This window comes from Eublepharis macularius, chromosome 6, assembly GCF_028583425.1.
Source record: "Eublepharis macularius isolate TG4126 chromosome 6, MPM_Emac_v1.0, whole genome shotgun sequence".
NCBI lineage: Eukaryota > Metazoa > Chordata > Lepidosauria > Squamata > Eublepharidae > Eublepharis > Eublepharis macularius.
The window spans coordinates 100,400,141-100,415,347 of NC_072795.1; the positions used below are offsets into that span (position 1 = coordinate 100,400,141).

The 15,207-nt window shown below is 41.0% G+C and overlaps 1 protein-coding gene across 4 annotated transcripts in view; it reads left to right on the top strand.

Moving 5' to 3' along the window:
* Positions 1-15,207, top strand: part of BLNK (B cell linker) — a 106,378-nt gene that overhangs the window by 66,671 nt on the left and 24,500 nt on the right. For 3 of the 4 annotated variants that reach the window (XM_054982870.1, XM_054982869.1, XM_054982871.1), the window contains 5 exons: positions 2,896-2,961; positions 8,148-8,204; positions 10,629-10,678; positions 12,150-12,187; positions 14,808-14,967. In XM_054982870.1, coding sequence (XP_054838845.1) covers positions 2,896-2,961; positions 8,148-8,204; positions 10,629-10,678; positions 12,150-12,187; positions 14,808-14,967 — 371 coding nt within the window. The remainder of the gene's footprint in view (positions 1-2,895; positions 2,962-8,147; positions 8,205-10,628; positions 10,679-12,149; positions 12,188-14,807; positions 14,968-15,207) is intronic. The other variant, XM_054982872.1, reaches the window with a different exon arrangement.

Genomic DNA, 15,207 nt, shown 5'->3' on the forward strand with positions numbered 1-15,207 from the left:
CACCTGCATACCTGTTTATACTAAACAAAAAGGCAGGAGAACCAAAATAAATGCCACCTGAGTAGGAATTACTTTCTCACTGACTTACTGCAATCCTGGTCTATGAAAATGTTCTTGACCAGAGCTAGCATTCCTTTCTACAGCAACAAGGTAGAAGGGCAGGTTAAAGCAGAGACCTGCCTGACCACCACCACAGCTGTGCAATGCAGAGAAATGCTTATGGTTAATCTTAGGTTTGCAGGTTTTGAGGTGGCATTTAACAAGTGGGAGTGACAACTGACTAGAAAAAAATTTGTCCAGTGTTCAACAGCAACTCAGTCTGAAAGAATTACCAAGTGAAGCTTTTCATGGCAGGGAGAGAAACACTCGTTTTGGTCCAATGTAAAATTTCGCTTGTGCTGGAGTTCTTGCGCAAACGGAAATGTGAGAAAAAGACATTGATTGTGCAATGTCATATTTATTGTATCCCTACTTGTGCTTCTGTTGTGCGAGATCTTTTGCAATCAGTTTCTGGGCACTATAATACAGGGAGGAAAGTGCTAGGTGTTGCACAAGATCTTGCACATGCAGAACTTCGCTAAGTTTATGTTTCCGATTGCACGTTACTGGAGCCAATTATTAGAAAAGGCCCAGCTACAGGATCCACAAGACTTTGCAGCACTACTAGTTACAGTCCATTTTCAGCTGACTATTCCTGCAGTCTTTTTCTCTCATATCTGACCTTTGGTGTGGAGGGCTGATAGACAACATATGTTTTAATACAGAGAGGCATGGTTCAGCAAACCATGATTTGCTATAGAAACAAGCTCAATGGCTCCATAGGCTCAAACTGTGTCTCTTGCCTTCTCACATAGTAATATAATTAGATACAAATCTTAGCAAACTATGATGTGCTGTTATATCCAACTCAGCAAACTATGGTTTGGGCTTCCCTTGAAAACAAGGTAGGCAAACCCTGGGTTGGATTCAGTGCAAGGACTGTGTAAGGCCCATGCAAAGATTACAGATCTTCCTAGCATTAGCAGTCATTTCTGACCCCAGGAAAGTTTACTCCTGGGATCACAGGAGCAGCATAGAGTAATAACAATACAACTTAGGAGGCTACAGTGGGAAGAGGAAAGGGGGTAATATTGCTCCATTTTTCCCCTTCTATGCTCAGCTCCATTCACAGAAGAGGCGGGAAAGGGTGATTTTATTTTAGTTCCCCCTCCCTTACTGCAGCCTCCCAACCCACATGGCTGTTGCTTCATGCATGTCCTAGAATCCTGGAAACAAAATTTCCCAAGATCCAAAAAAGCTGCTTCTGGAAGAGGGGAAAGCCTAGAAAATCAGTGTCAACCCTTTCCATTAATGGATCATGGGATCCCCATTGGTTGAATCCTGGCTTGTAGTCAGTTGGGACATAACAACAAACTATGATTGGCCATGGGAATATTTAAGTAGCTGGCCACACATGATGGTGCGGCCAGGGGTAATGGCCTAGGGTCACCCTTTCAGAACCAGAGTGGGGATTTGAACCTTGGGCTCCCAGATGCTAATCCGAGACACTCTAATCACTGCAAGAGATGGGCACGAACAGCAATACGAACAAAAAAAAGCCACAAACACCCCAATCTGCTGTTTGCGAACAAGCTGTTTGTGAGGCCCCATTATAAACGAACAGGTGGTCGTTGCAAGCCTCCTTCGTTGCTGTTCGTCAAACCAGACAGTCTGGCACCTGCAAAATTCCCATGGCAACTTAGGCAGGGATTGTCTGAACTCTGTCCGAACTCCTGCTGTTGCCCTGGAAACCCCAATCTAAGCCCAATTTAGCTTGATAGGCAGGTCTTCCTTTCAAGTGTGGAGCTCCAAATTTGTTAAAACAAGGGAGCAAAGACCAGGGGGGAGAGGGGCTCCCAGCTCTGACTTTGCAGACAGGGGAAAGACAGTTGCTGTTGACATTTTGATAGACAGAGTGCATTGGAGCTTGAATTTTCTTTGTGTGTGGTGGGATAGGGATCTACCCCTTCAAGTTCAAGGGCTGCTGCCAGGCTCTGGGCCAAGCTGTTATTTATTATTGGTACCTTTCCTGGTGCCTGCTCAGGTCAGGTTTCTGGGAGTGGTGCAGTAGGGATCTTGACTTGGATGATGGCTGGAGGAAAGCCTGCTGGCCCCCACAAACAGCCAACCACGAACATGTTCATGAACAAGGCCATGTTCGTGGTTGTTCATGAGTCCCTGTTCATGGATGGCAATGAACAACGAACATCATGTTTGTTTGTTTTTCTGTTCGTGCCCGTTCACTATACCACACCAACCACCACCACCTGTGCCTGTTCACTACACCACACCAACCACCACCACCTTCAAAAATACACAAGTACGCTTTTAAATCACAGCCTAACCAATTAACATAAGCTGTCACTGAGCAATTCAAGTTTTAATTGATTAATTTAGTGACTGAGGATTGGAATCAGTGGGCTTAGAAGGCTGTAATTCTGTTCAGGACTGCAAAGGAAACCAGTTATTGATAAAAGTAATAAACTAGAAACTGCCAAAGACTGCAATAAAAGAAGAATCATAAATCTACTTTCTACGAAATGACAATAAACAGATTTGAATTACTACCATCTGAATAATGACGATTTGAATTACTGCATTTTGGATACTATGTTTAAATTGCATGGTTGCAGACAAATTGATGTGACACATTTTTCTCATCCATTGTGGTGTTTACCACAGGCCTTTAAGAGGAATAAACTTATCAAACTGAAAACAGAAGGAGAGTGAAAGAAAGGGAAGTGCTGTTGGCAAAAAAAGATAACAATGGCAAACATACTTTTTATGTATCCAGCTATGTACGTTGTAGTGTACAGTACAACCTGGTCATGGATCTTATTGTTTTCTTGCCCACAGGCAACTTCAAAAGATAGTACATGACATCAAGAAAAATGATAGTGGAATAATGAGCAAGTTCAAAAAGTAAGTAATGTGCATCAATACTTTAAATGACTGAAGGTTTTACATTAATTTTGACTTTGATTATGGTACACTTTCTTTTGATGGGTAGTGATATATAATAGGGGCCTCAAATGCCAGCAGCCCTATTGTAGTATGTAAGAATCAAACATAGCATTTTGCAACCAGTATAATGTTAATAATAACAAATTCTCTACATAAAAACCAAGGTGTATTGGTGACAACTCACTTTTTATCCTGGTGCAGATGCACTGCAGCATTGCAGGTGCAACTGAGCCAGGAGTTGTCAGTGGCGGGCTTCTGAGGGGTTGCAGAGCCAGCAGAGAGGTGCAGCATGGGGGAGCCTTCCTCCCCGAATGGCCTTCCCACCACCTCCACAGCGGTGGAGCCATACTGCACTTCCCCACCTCAGAGGCCTGCAGCAAGGAAGCCACAGCTCAAGGGAGCCCCCCTATGCAGCCTTCATATCACCTCCACGTTGGCTGTGGGGCCACACTGCACCTTCCCACCAGCTCCGTGGCCCCTTAGATGTCTGCCTGTGGAGCCGCCAAGGAGGCATAGTGCGGGGCATCCCCCACCCCCGGTGTGGCCTTCCTGCTGCCCTCCAAGGCCCCACTGCTAGAGCCTGTTGTATTTATTTTAACAGCAGGCTCTGTCGCTAGTTGTCTATAATTTCCCAACATTTTGCCATACTTCAGTGTGGCCAAGAAACAGAATCCAAGACAGGACTACTGAGATGAAGGAGCAGATAGGAACTGGTTTGATTGTTTATGGCTGAGGTCAGTAGGAGCAGGAACAAGACGTAGCTCCCACCTTTGGGGTGTCTTCAAATGCACTCTTTATCTTCTTCCAGATATTGCCATGGCTGCTATTAATTTTTTCAGGGGCAAGTAAAAACTCTGCACTAGGGAACATCGGTGGGGAAAGAACAAAACCTGTGCCAAATCTACTATCAACAAGTACTTTATAATGGAATGTTGCACAGGTCCACACACACATTTGATCTTAGTGATCCTGGAGAACCAGGCAAAACTCAAAGATAGGGGTGCAGAACCCGGTGGCTTGGAGGGTCAGATATTCACCTGTAGGGACGTATGGTGATCATCCTTTCCAAGCCTGAGTCTCAGGCAGCACAGGGAAACTGTAGGGTGGTCAGGCAGACCTGAGGCCCTACAACTGATTTCCCCGCTGTTTGAGTCTCAGGCAGCACAAAGAAACCATGGGCAGATGGCTGCAGGGTGGTGGGGACCCCCAGTGCCACACACCCCTCAGTGGGGCCTGGAGCAGCTACCCTGCTGGCCCTGTGGCTAAGACTGGCCCTTACTCTGCTTGCCCTGATGATGGGTATTTGCCCAGGATTGATAAACTCACTCCCAGAACTCTGTTGTAAAGAATAAAGGCTGAATCTACACTTACCCAGCACAGCGCTAAGCAGGCGGAGTGAGAGCGTCTTTCTGGTGCATTTTTATGACATCATAGCACCATGATGCCGCTCTCGTGGTGCGATGACGTCATAAAACGCGCCAGAAAGACTGTCTCACTCTGCCTGCTTAGTGCTTTGCTGGGTAAGTGTGGATTCGGCCAAAGTCTATTCAGCTTTTCCAGTTCAGGAGCAGGTCTGTGAGTGGGGCGAGGGAAATTATTGGAACTCTCTGTACCTTTTCTGATGGTTAAATTGACCAGCTAGTAAATATATGTGAAAAACAGGCCCAAGGGTTCAGTAACAATCAGGCTTCACACCAAAAATGAATGTTCCAAGGTGGGCTGTGTAGATGAAGGGAAGTGGCTGTGCAGCTGGGACCAGATAAATGGTGTAGAATCTGAATCGCAGCTGAGAAGAGGCAAAACCTGGCTCTCTGTTCACACACAGAAATAATCAGTAGCAGAAGCCAGCCTAATCTCTAACCAAGTGCTTCCTTATACTTTCTCCCATGTGAGCAAGCATTTGCTATTCTCTTCCCTGTTGAAAAACAGGGCAAAGTTGTACGCAGGTAAAGCCCATCTATTACCACTGACAGTAGGTGGCCTGGCCTCAAGGATCAGGGACACCACATGTTTTGTGCACAACCTCTGCAATATAGTAAAGAGTCCAGTAGCACCTTTAAGACTAACCAACTTTATTGTAGCATAAGCTTTCAAGAAGCACAGTTCTCTTCATCAGATGCATCTGATGAAGAGAACTGTGGTTCTTGAAAGCTTATGCTACAATAAAGTTGGTTAGTCTTAAAGGTGCTACTGGACTCTTTACTATTTTGCAACTACAGACTAACATGGCTAACTCCTGGATCTATAACCTCTGCAATGTGTACATCCACTCTTCACATGCCTGTTACAGCGATAAATAATAGTAACTATCCATCCCACCCTTGAAAGTATACCATTAAATAATCCGTGACTGAACTTGTTTTAAAATAACCAAATATAACTTAAAGTTCATTCCCAGAATTACTTCTTTGCTTCTGTTTCTGAATATGGTTCTCTTAACTAACAATCTGTTTCAACATTTGAACAGTTATCACCGAGCAACAGTAGCATGATAAACATTCATGATAACTCATGATAGCATGGTAAAAACTCATCTCAAAATCTTTCTCAATAGACATGATTAATAAATAGTTTTGCTCCCATTTTCAGAGAGAAATAGACGTAATGCTTCTGTTTCCCCTTCGTGGGTGTGCTCTTAGCTGCCATTTAACCTTGAAGCAGTTGTCTAAATATAGATGATTGCAGAAAGGCTTCTTAGAACCAGAATCCTTTCTTAATGGTTCATATGTCCTCCTTAAAATTAGAATCTTCCCTAATGAAACCAAAACCTGTCCCTTCAGCTCAGGAAATACATAGACCTCTTTTTGGCTCTAATGACATTGACATATGTGGACAACCCCACCCCCAACGCCAACCCCTAACATTAGATAACAACTGTTTAGTGAATTCTCTGTAGTGGCCCCCACTTTATGGAATGGCCTACCTGAGGAGGTTAGGAAAGCTCCCACTCTCCTGACCTTCCGTAAGCAACGCAAAACCAAGTCCTTAAACCTTTCTTTTCATTCTTTCTTTTTTCTCTTTAAATCTTGCAAAATTGCATGTATATAACCATTACGTGTATATTGAAATGTCATATTGATTGCACTGCTACACACAATGTAATCTGCCTTGAGTCTCGGTGAGGAAGGCAGACTATAAATGCCATAAATAAATAAGTAAATAAAAATAAATTCTGTTTTCAGCAGCCGCCCCAATAACATTATTATAATAACATTCGATTTATATACCGCCCTTCAGGACAACTTAATGCCCACTCAGAGTGGTTTACAAAGTGTCATTATTATCCCCACAGCAAACACCCTGTGAGGTGGGTGGAGCTGAGAGAACGCCAGAGAACTGTGACTAGCCCAAGGTCACCCAGCTGGCTTCAAGTGGAGGAGTGGGGAATCAAACCCGACTCTCCAGATTAGAGTCCTGCCGCTCTTAACCACTACACCAGAAGCACAATGTTCAGAAGCACAATATGAATACAGCCTTCCTTGGTTATTTGTCACTAGCATCTTTTACATAGGGAGGCTCTACTCAGCTTGTGTGGGTACTATTAGACCTTTTGCTCCCTATAGGAACAGTTGCTTTGATGAATGATATGTCAGGATGTCATTCGTTCAGGTGTTGGCTAAGCAGCAGTAGATCATTTAAAAGCTGGAAAGGAGAGCACAAAACAAGGAAACAACTGGAAATGGTAGGCGTGGTCACTGTCCTGATGCCAGGTGTTGAAGCCTTTTTAAAGTTGCACGTAAAAAATAATGTCATCATGAGATGTAACTTCACTTATCTTAGTACTGAAGTAACATGAGGAGCTGTGCATGGTGTTCTTTTCCTTTCTATGAAAAACATAAAAAGCAGTTAGGGTCCAACTGATTGGTAGGGTTGCATTTCTGGAGTGGCTGGGCCTCTGAATCAGCAGGGCCCTGATTCAATAACCACATGGTAAACATTGTATGAGAGTTCTTCGGTAGGTCATATATTTAGCAATCACCAGCACATGTTTAGCAATTTAGAAAGATGAGATATGTGAGCAGGATATTCAGGCAAGACTGAACATAAAAGGGTTTTACAACAAGGTTACCTTTGAAACAACAAGGTTACCTTTGTATTCTAGATCTGGGTAATTCCTTAACCGTCTGTATTTGATGCATTTCAGCATTGTAAAAAAAAAGATTGCTGGGAAAACTGTGACATTTTGCATGCTGACTGTACACTAATTCTCTAGCATGCTTGTCTAAGTGAAGAACATGAACTGAAGCATATGAAGAAAGAGGAAGCAAGCCTGAAAGGACAATAAATTGTGCCTTAAATGAACAACTAAAGGGGAACTGGTGATTCATTATGGAATCACTACCTAGCATTTTGCAAGTAACAGAGCAGTGACTAAAGCCTTACGTAGACACGGGCATTATATAGTTTACAGTGGAAAATCTAAAAACTTTTGTTCACCAAATGTCATTGTCAGTTTGCTAATTATTTTGAAATGTCTTTAGTAAGGTCACCAACATGTTTAACCCAGCCTGGCTCCTGTGCCTTTAACAGGAACTTTGTCAGCAGAAAAACGATAGCAGATGATCCGAGGGCTATGCCATGAAAAGCTTCACCTGCTGACATCTGCCAGCTATTTTTTGGATCAGATGGCAACCATGGCCGTTTTCACACTACTAACCTGCTTCTGTAACGTTGCGAAATGTTGCGCAAAAACCATGGAAGATAGCGTCTTCTCGGGTGAGTTTTGCGCGATGTCACGGAAAACTCTCGCAAGAAGACGCTTTTTGCGCAACGTTTCGCAACGTTACAGAAGCAGGTTAGTCGTGTGAAAACGGCTCCTGTTCTTTATGACCAGTTTCATAAAAGATTTATAACTGGGATCCTTAAAACTAGTGAAGCAGAAGGACATTGCATGATCTGACAATGGCTCAACCCTGTGAAGCTGCAGTCTAGAAAAGCCAAGTGTATATAGTCCTAGTGATCCAGGTAAACAGGGGCTTTTCCCTTGGTTTTTCTGAACTCCCACGCCTCTTGGTAGTATAGGGGAAAGGGAGTACTGGGGTGGTTTAATTCCATTTATAAGATCAACTCTTATAGGCATTGCCTTCATAACCCATCCTGCTTGAGAAATATTTCTTTTTTTCTTTTCTCCTGTTGACATTTAGGTTCCAAAATGAACAAGTGGCCATAATATGCAAAACTGGAAAAAATACTTGGGATCGGTATGATGATTTGGAATTGCACATCTCCTGGCTGTTCAGCATGGAGTTCTGTTGCTTGCTTTCTGTGTGATGATGTTTGTATTTTCTGCAAGGGCCATAGCCAGGATTTCCAAAACGATATGTAGAAGCATGGCCTCATCTCTCCTGTGCCTCCCATTCAATTCCTTTGTAGTACCTAGCCCATGCTAGACAGTTATCTGTAATCTGCCTTTTCCTATGCATAGAACTTGAGGAATGGAGAGACCCTGGATGTTCATTTCATCCTAAGGGTCATCTTGCATAGTGCTTTTTGTAGTATATACCTCTGCGATGAGAGGTGTAGAACTTAGAAGGGTGTTTTTAAGCATGTGTTTGGTGTGGATACATCTTGATTGGTCATGATGATTCCCTGTAGCATGCAGTTGTTTTGCAGGACTTGCAGCCTCTGTGTTTTGTGGTGACTCCACCACCACCACCACCCCACTACTGAAGATTCTGCATTCTCTAATATCCTTAGCATGTTAGCCCACATGGAAAGTGTATCTTGTGATCATTCTGATCTTCAGGACCCTGCTGATTAGAAATGTGTTTTCTTATTTATTAAAAAAAGGAAGAGCCAAACAGGCAGTGATTCTGGTAGAAAGTAGAATGTATATCATCAAACCCATAAATAGTTCAAACAGTTGCAGATTAGATTAAAAGAACATCCTGATCCCCACAAGGCATTGGCTGATCCAAGATAAGGAAACATTGTATTTCATACTCAAATCTAGTGCTTAATGGAAAACTGTGTTAGTATCTGGGATTAGAGCCCTGGCCACTTTCTTTTTTTTAATATGCCAGAATAATTTGCTCATCAAGCATAGATACATCATTCTTGGCTTTGGCCTTGGATTCTGCTTTCTAACATGGTTGTGTGGATTGAACAAAGATGTGATGCTGTCAAGGATGCACGGCAGGAACTAGAATAATTTTGCCCTGTTATTCATTCGGAACTTCCAACAGAATGCCATCTGGCAGCAAGACAACTTGAGAATTAAAATCCATAGTGGGGCTTGTAAAATGTGCTCTCTTGTGCCTGTTTGCCGTAATCTCAAAACACTGGCACTTTCTTTTGGTTCCTTGGTGCAATCTCCCAAAGTGTATTAAGCCCTGGGTGCATCTTCAACAACTTTATGAAAAATGTACACTTGTTAAATGTGCTGAAAGGACACATCTAAAATGCAAATAGTATTTAAAATACCAAAGAGGGTTTTCTTAGGATATATCAGCTCAAGAATGCAACTGATAATTACAATCTCAAGAAATTAACATAATGAAACAGAAAATCTTTTGGCTCTTTTTGTAAGGCAACATCCAAGTACTCCTGATTTAATGCCATCCTTGCATTTTAACATCCCTGAACAAATGGGGAAATGTACATAGTTTCAAAATATAGGGATAAAATAGTACAGCTGTACATAAAGAGACAACCATGTCTATAGGTGCTTTATGGTATATCTGTAGATTATCTTAATGTTCTGTAGATTATCTTAATATTGTATATCTGTAGATTATCTTCTTCTTAGCCTGAGAAGAGATGATACTGCTGCTCTTTTGTCTGTGGTCCTAAAACCTCAGGTTTCCTTTATGGTACCACAGCTACAACAGTTAGACTTCAACAATATTGAGCTGCTTGTTGAGGACTTGCCTCAGAGAAATCCCATCAACATCACAAGTACTACTCCAGTTTAAATAAGATCTGAAAAAGCACCTCTAATTGGTCAAATATAAACCAGTAGTTCCTTTTATGGTGATTGGAATTATAATTGTATGATCTCTTGATCCTGTTCCCTTGAAAATTATTACAAACTTTAATTGTTAAAAAAAAAATCAAACATATTGATCTCCTTTCAAAAGATAAAACTGAAAATCAGTTTTGAGAAGGACCATATTCAGGGTCAGAATACACAGTGAATGTGAGATGTGTTAGATCTCAAACTGCAGATGCACACAGTAAGGGCTGCATGCCACCTGTGCCAAACTTTGGGTTGGATCCCATGGATCTGTTCCAATAACAATAGTGTGTTCTTCCAATACAAGGGTCCTTCCCCTGATGGAAGAGACCCTTTTGTGTGAGGGAAGGATCCTTTCTCTGATCCACCAGAATCAATGCATTACCTTGTTCAGCTTCGTGACTAACACTCAGTCTGTGCTTTCCAACATAGTTGTCAGTTCGTCCTCTCATTTGTATATACATACTTTGTTCAGAAACAACAGATCTGTTTGCATTTTTATTTTTGTCTTATTAAATGTCCTTCAGTGTTTCTCATTAATTTCCAGTGTCTTTTGTCATTAAGAGTTTGGGGGCAGGCGTGTCTGGATTTTTGTTTCGTCTCTACTTGTTGGTAAGCAGCTATTATTCTGTGGTTCAGAAATTAAAGATAATTTTTATATTGTTTGCAGACTGACAAGTAAACCACCACCAAGTGTACCACCAGTAGATTATGTTCCAGGTATGGATCTGAAACTTTTAAAGATGTTTTTAAGTCTTACGTCTGGCATAGACGTGTTATTGTTAAAGGAACAAGCTTGAGTTATCAGTGATTCATAGTGCAATCCTAATCAGAGTTACACCTTTCTAAACCCATGGATTTAGAAGAGTGTAACTCTATTTCGGATAGTACTGTCAGTTGTTCAGTTCAATTATTCAACTGTAATTTAGGTTAACTTCTGTTTATTGCATAATCATTGTGTCATCCATTCGCTTGTTATCTTTTCTGGTTCCCTTCAGTGTTTGGAGGACAGTGCCTTCTTTTATTGGTATTTTAAAATTCATAGTTGGCAGCCAGAAAGTTATTGTCACTCAGTAGTTGTGCAATAAAAGCTTAATCTAGCAAGATTGACCGTTTCCATCCACACTTCCTGGCATAACACTAAATTTACAGAATGAGAGTGTTTTCCTGGCTTGATTTCTGACATCATCGAGCCACATGGTACAACGACGTCAGAAATCACGCCAGGAACGTGGCTGCAAACAAACAGACTCCTTTTCCCACTGTTGGTGGAATTGCCCTTTGATTTCACATTACTGGAGCCTGATCTTCAACATGATTGGGAAAATAACTGGTTATGTCATTCAACCATGTCCTGAACTTGTTTTTCTTAATTTGTGAGGAAATGAGGACATCCCCATAATCCGAAAAGATCTGATTTCAATTATGATCAGTGCGGCCAAAGCCATAATCACAAAATCATGGAAATCCAAAGTCCCGCTCACAATACAGCCTTGAATTAATAAATTATGGGAATTTCTCACAGTGGAGAAAATCATAGACCGTATCTCAACCGCTGAGAACCAGAACTTCCAATCCAATTTCTATGAGAAATGGTAGCCTTTTCTGGACTATATGGAAAAGCAAAACAAATACTTGAAGTCAATACCTGACAATCTCAAAGTTATAGCAATTTATTAAATTTTATGTTCTTTCGTTGTCTTTACCACATATATTATAAATACTGCCAAGGCAATTGATACGCTGTCTTGAGCACGTTTATATTCATACTGTTTATATAGTTATATGGTTATATATTTGGTTTTTTTACTATTGCATATTGTTAAAAAATTCAAAAATAAAAATTAAAAAAAAATCACTCCAGGAAGACACTCTCAGTCCGTAAATTTAGCACTATGGCGGGACGTGTGGAAACGGCCTTTTAGACATTTCTATATCCCATTGAAGTCAGTTACAGTTGCAACCCAGAACCTAGAACACCTTACTTCCTAGTGTATGCTTCATTGAAGTACACATAGTAATTACTGGAATATATAGGAACCAGTATGAGTATGGTCCAATGTATATTTAGAAAACTCTAAGCACTTCAAAATAAGAATGAGTAAGTTAAGTTTTAAGGATTTTGGTATCTGGCTAGCATGCATGTTCTTCAAAGATCTTGGCTAACAACTTCATCAATTGTTTGCTCTAGATCATGCAGAGGAAGAGGAACAGTGGTCAGATGATTTTGTAAGTAAAGAAATGACACAGCTAACATTGCAGCTAAATAACCATGGACTGGAGCCTATTGTTCTGCTAATGTTGGAGCTTTTCTCAAGCACAAAGAGCCTTGTTCTTATGGAACAGCCGTGAAGACACCCTGTGCTGGAGGAAAGTTCTGCCATTAGGTGTACAGATTCATAAGATCCAGCTCTATTAATTGAGTTCTAAATCCTAAAGCATTTGCTTTTGCTTACCTTACAAAATACCATATCTGCTCAGACTTGCCCAAAGGTTAACTTCAAAATTGTACCATTTGAGATCTCTGATGAAGGTATTACGTAACTTGCAATTTTGGTGTGTTCTGAGTTGAAGGTGAGATTATTCCAAGAAGTTTTAAGCACTGGTAGTGACATTCTAAGAATGAAAGAAGTACCGTGTCATCCTGTCTCTTGTCCAGTTAAGAAATTTTACAGTGCAATTCCAAGAATACTTTACTGGAAGGAAGACCCATTTAATAGATCTGAGTAAAAGTATGAATAGACTTTGGATTTCTCTCTTAATTGCCAACCACACTTAACATGTCCTTTTCGTCTTATTTATACTTCTGGTGACTGGGAAGAAGGAATGAAAGAGGTAATGATAGCAAAAACATAATGAACAAGCCACCATTCTGTCTCAATAATTAGTATGTGAAGGCAGAAGATTATGTTTATATTTGAGGCAGGTAAGGAGAAAACGAGGCAAATTGCAACCTGGTGGCTAGTGACATGGTACAGAAATAGTAAATGATAGTCACTAGTGATCTATCACAAGGTGACCTTGAAGACTGAGTAGTCACCACTACACAAGTGCAATCTGCATGGTGACACCATGAACCAATGCAGCTGGTCATACATCTGCAGATGTCACTAGCTATCACCTCCACCTGCTGGAAAGGATAGAGGGACACGTTCCCACCCTACTTATAACTCCTGAATCAATTCAGTGGCTACTTCTAGAATTCTATATAGGATAAAAACCATCTGAGATACTACCAGCAAACTGCCCTTGATTTGAATTATGTTTTCTTTCTTCCTTCTACTGACAGTACCTATATACACATACATATTTATCCTATGTCCATCCATCACAAGCTGCTTTTCAGACTAAAAGGAGCTGCGGAAAAAGCTTAAAATGCAGCACTGGCCTTCTATTCATGCAGAAGTGGCAATAAAGCACCATGTAATATATACATGTATAAATCAAGATGGGTAGCCATGTCAGTCTGTCTGTAGCAGTAGAAAAAAGCAAGAGTCCAGTAACATCTTATAAGACTAACAAAATTTGTGGTAGGGTATGAGCTTTCATGAGTCACTCGCGTTACCTGTGACTCATGAAAGCTCATACCCTACCACAAATTTTGTTAGTCTTATAGGTACTACTGGACTCATACATGTATAAGGTAGTTCATGAAACCGTGGTTTCCCACCATTCTCCTTCTGTCAGCAATTTTCAGACACCCAAAAAAACCTGATGCTGCATGTTGCAGGACTTGCACGGGCCAAAAATCATGCAACCCAGGGAGTGAAGTAAAGTGGGGGAACCAAGTGAAATTCATCTCGCCTTCCTCCTGCCTTAGCAGAGCTTCTGCTGATGAAAGAAATTTGTCCGTGCAGGAACTGTGCTAGTCTGTTTCACATTCCTCACCGCAGCCCTCTCAGGCCACATGTCTTTTTGTCTGAACGAGTCCAGTAAGCCCCAACATCAGTGTTTGGGAAGTCTCAGAGGGCTGCTGGGAGGAGGGTGGGAAAGAACCATATCTGAGCTCATCTTTACATAAGTAGCCATGGGATCCACACACCATTGTACCTTGAGTAGAAAATAGTGTGATATGAACTTTCTGTGAATGGAGATTTCTATGTGGTGGGCCGCCTGTCTATGCATATAATCATTTGATTAACAGAAAAAAAGCATCTGTGAACACCGAATCATGAAGATGACAAGATCATTTGCTCACTTATTCTGATGATTTATTTCTTAAAGGACACTATAGAGAGTAACTTGGTTCTGTAGGATCTGAGAAAAGGTTCTGAGTCACAGCTTTTTAAGATAGATAGAAGGTTTATTGTATACAGCCATAGGCCATTACAAGTCACAAACAACAAACAGAACAGAAACACAAGTTTGAATAAAATTGATGTGACATGGTCAAAAGCATTAAAATTTAAAACTAGATACATGGTCAAATCGTTAAAATTTAAAACTAGATACAGCCATTAAACCATTTCCAGTTGGCAAGTTCATATAGGGCAATAAAAGTATACACAGTTAAAACAGTAAAGACAATAAAAAACCCCAATGTACAATATTAATGTTATCCCTTAAGTACAGCATTGGCCCGTATTTTTTTTGCAGCCAGGGCATATAAGGCCATTTTGTGGGATACGTTAGCATCAGAGTCAGCTAATAAAATTGCAATCTTCTCAGGGTCTGACAACATCTCAAAAAGAAATTTAGTCCTAGGTTGTACATACAATGGGCAGTTGAGAATATAATGAGGTAAGTCCTCAATTGCAGATGTTCCACAGGGACAGAAGCGCTGGTCCTTAGGAATTTTACTGTAGTGGCCTGAACAGCTTTTTAAGAAAATGACCAATATCATTTCTAGGATAATAGTGATTATGAGAATCCCGATGATCATTCTGATTCAGAAGTATATGTGGTTCCCAATGGAGACAATGGTGATGACAGCTACGAGCCCCCTCCAAGTGAGAAGGAAAACAAGAAGATACCTACAGCATTCTCAATTTCCAGAGGAGAATATGCAGGTACTCACTCCACACCTCATTTCTGTATTCCTGGTTAAATGTAGGCAGTACAGAATTCGAAGGAAATGGAAAGGATTTAAATGATCTCTTTCCCAGAGCGACCCTGAATAGGATGATCTGTTTTCTAGATTCAGGCAGGAGAGAACACTTCTGTTCTACCTGGTACATGGCAGAAAAGATACTAGTATGTTTCCTATCTTAAACTGGAGGAGCATTCCTCCATTTAAGTGGCTTTTCCAT